We start from the raw sequence: 381 nt of genomic DNA on the forward strand, positions 1-381 counted from the left end.
GCTGTGGCGTAAACCATAGAGTCATAGCCAAGCAGTGGTTTGCGTGCAAACGTGGGGATGATCTGTGAAACCACACCAAACGCCGGCAGGATAATGATATACACCTCAGGGTGACCGAAGAACCAGAATATATGCTGGAATAATACCGGATCACCGCCACCAGCCGCAGAGAAGAAGCTGGTACCGAAGTGAACATCCATCAACATCATGGTGACCGCACCCGCCAGTACTGGCATAACTGCCACCAACAGGAAGGCGGTAATCAACCAGGTCCATACGAACATCGGCATTTTCATATACGTCATGCCGGGGGCGCGCAGGTTAACTACGGTTGCGATAATGTTGATAGAACCCATAATCGAGGACAGACCCATTAAGTGG

At 50.9% G+C, this 381-nt stretch overlaps 1 protein-coding gene across 1 annotated transcript; it reads right to left on the reverse strand.

Annotated features, from left to right (window-relative positions):
- Nucleotides 1–51: 51 nt before the first annotated feature.
- On the reverse strand, nt 52–377 carry LOC106820596 (probable cytochrome c oxidase subunit 1; the record flags this gene model as incomplete). The annotated part of the gene is made up of 1 exon (XM_014825104.1): nt 52–377. A coding segment is annotated over one exon (326 nt), but the record flags the coding sequence as incomplete, so codon positions are not given.
- Between the last annotated feature and the right edge of the window lie 4 nt (nt 378–381).

This window comes from Priapulus caudatus, unplaced genomic scaffold (genome assembly GCF_000485595.1).
Source record: "Priapulus caudatus unplaced genomic scaffold, Priapulus_caudatus-5.0.1 Scaffold30355, whole genome shotgun sequence".
Classification (NCBI taxonomy): domain Eukaryota; kingdom Metazoa; phylum Priapulida; class Priapulimorpha; order Priapulimorphida; family Priapulidae; genus Priapulus; species Priapulus caudatus.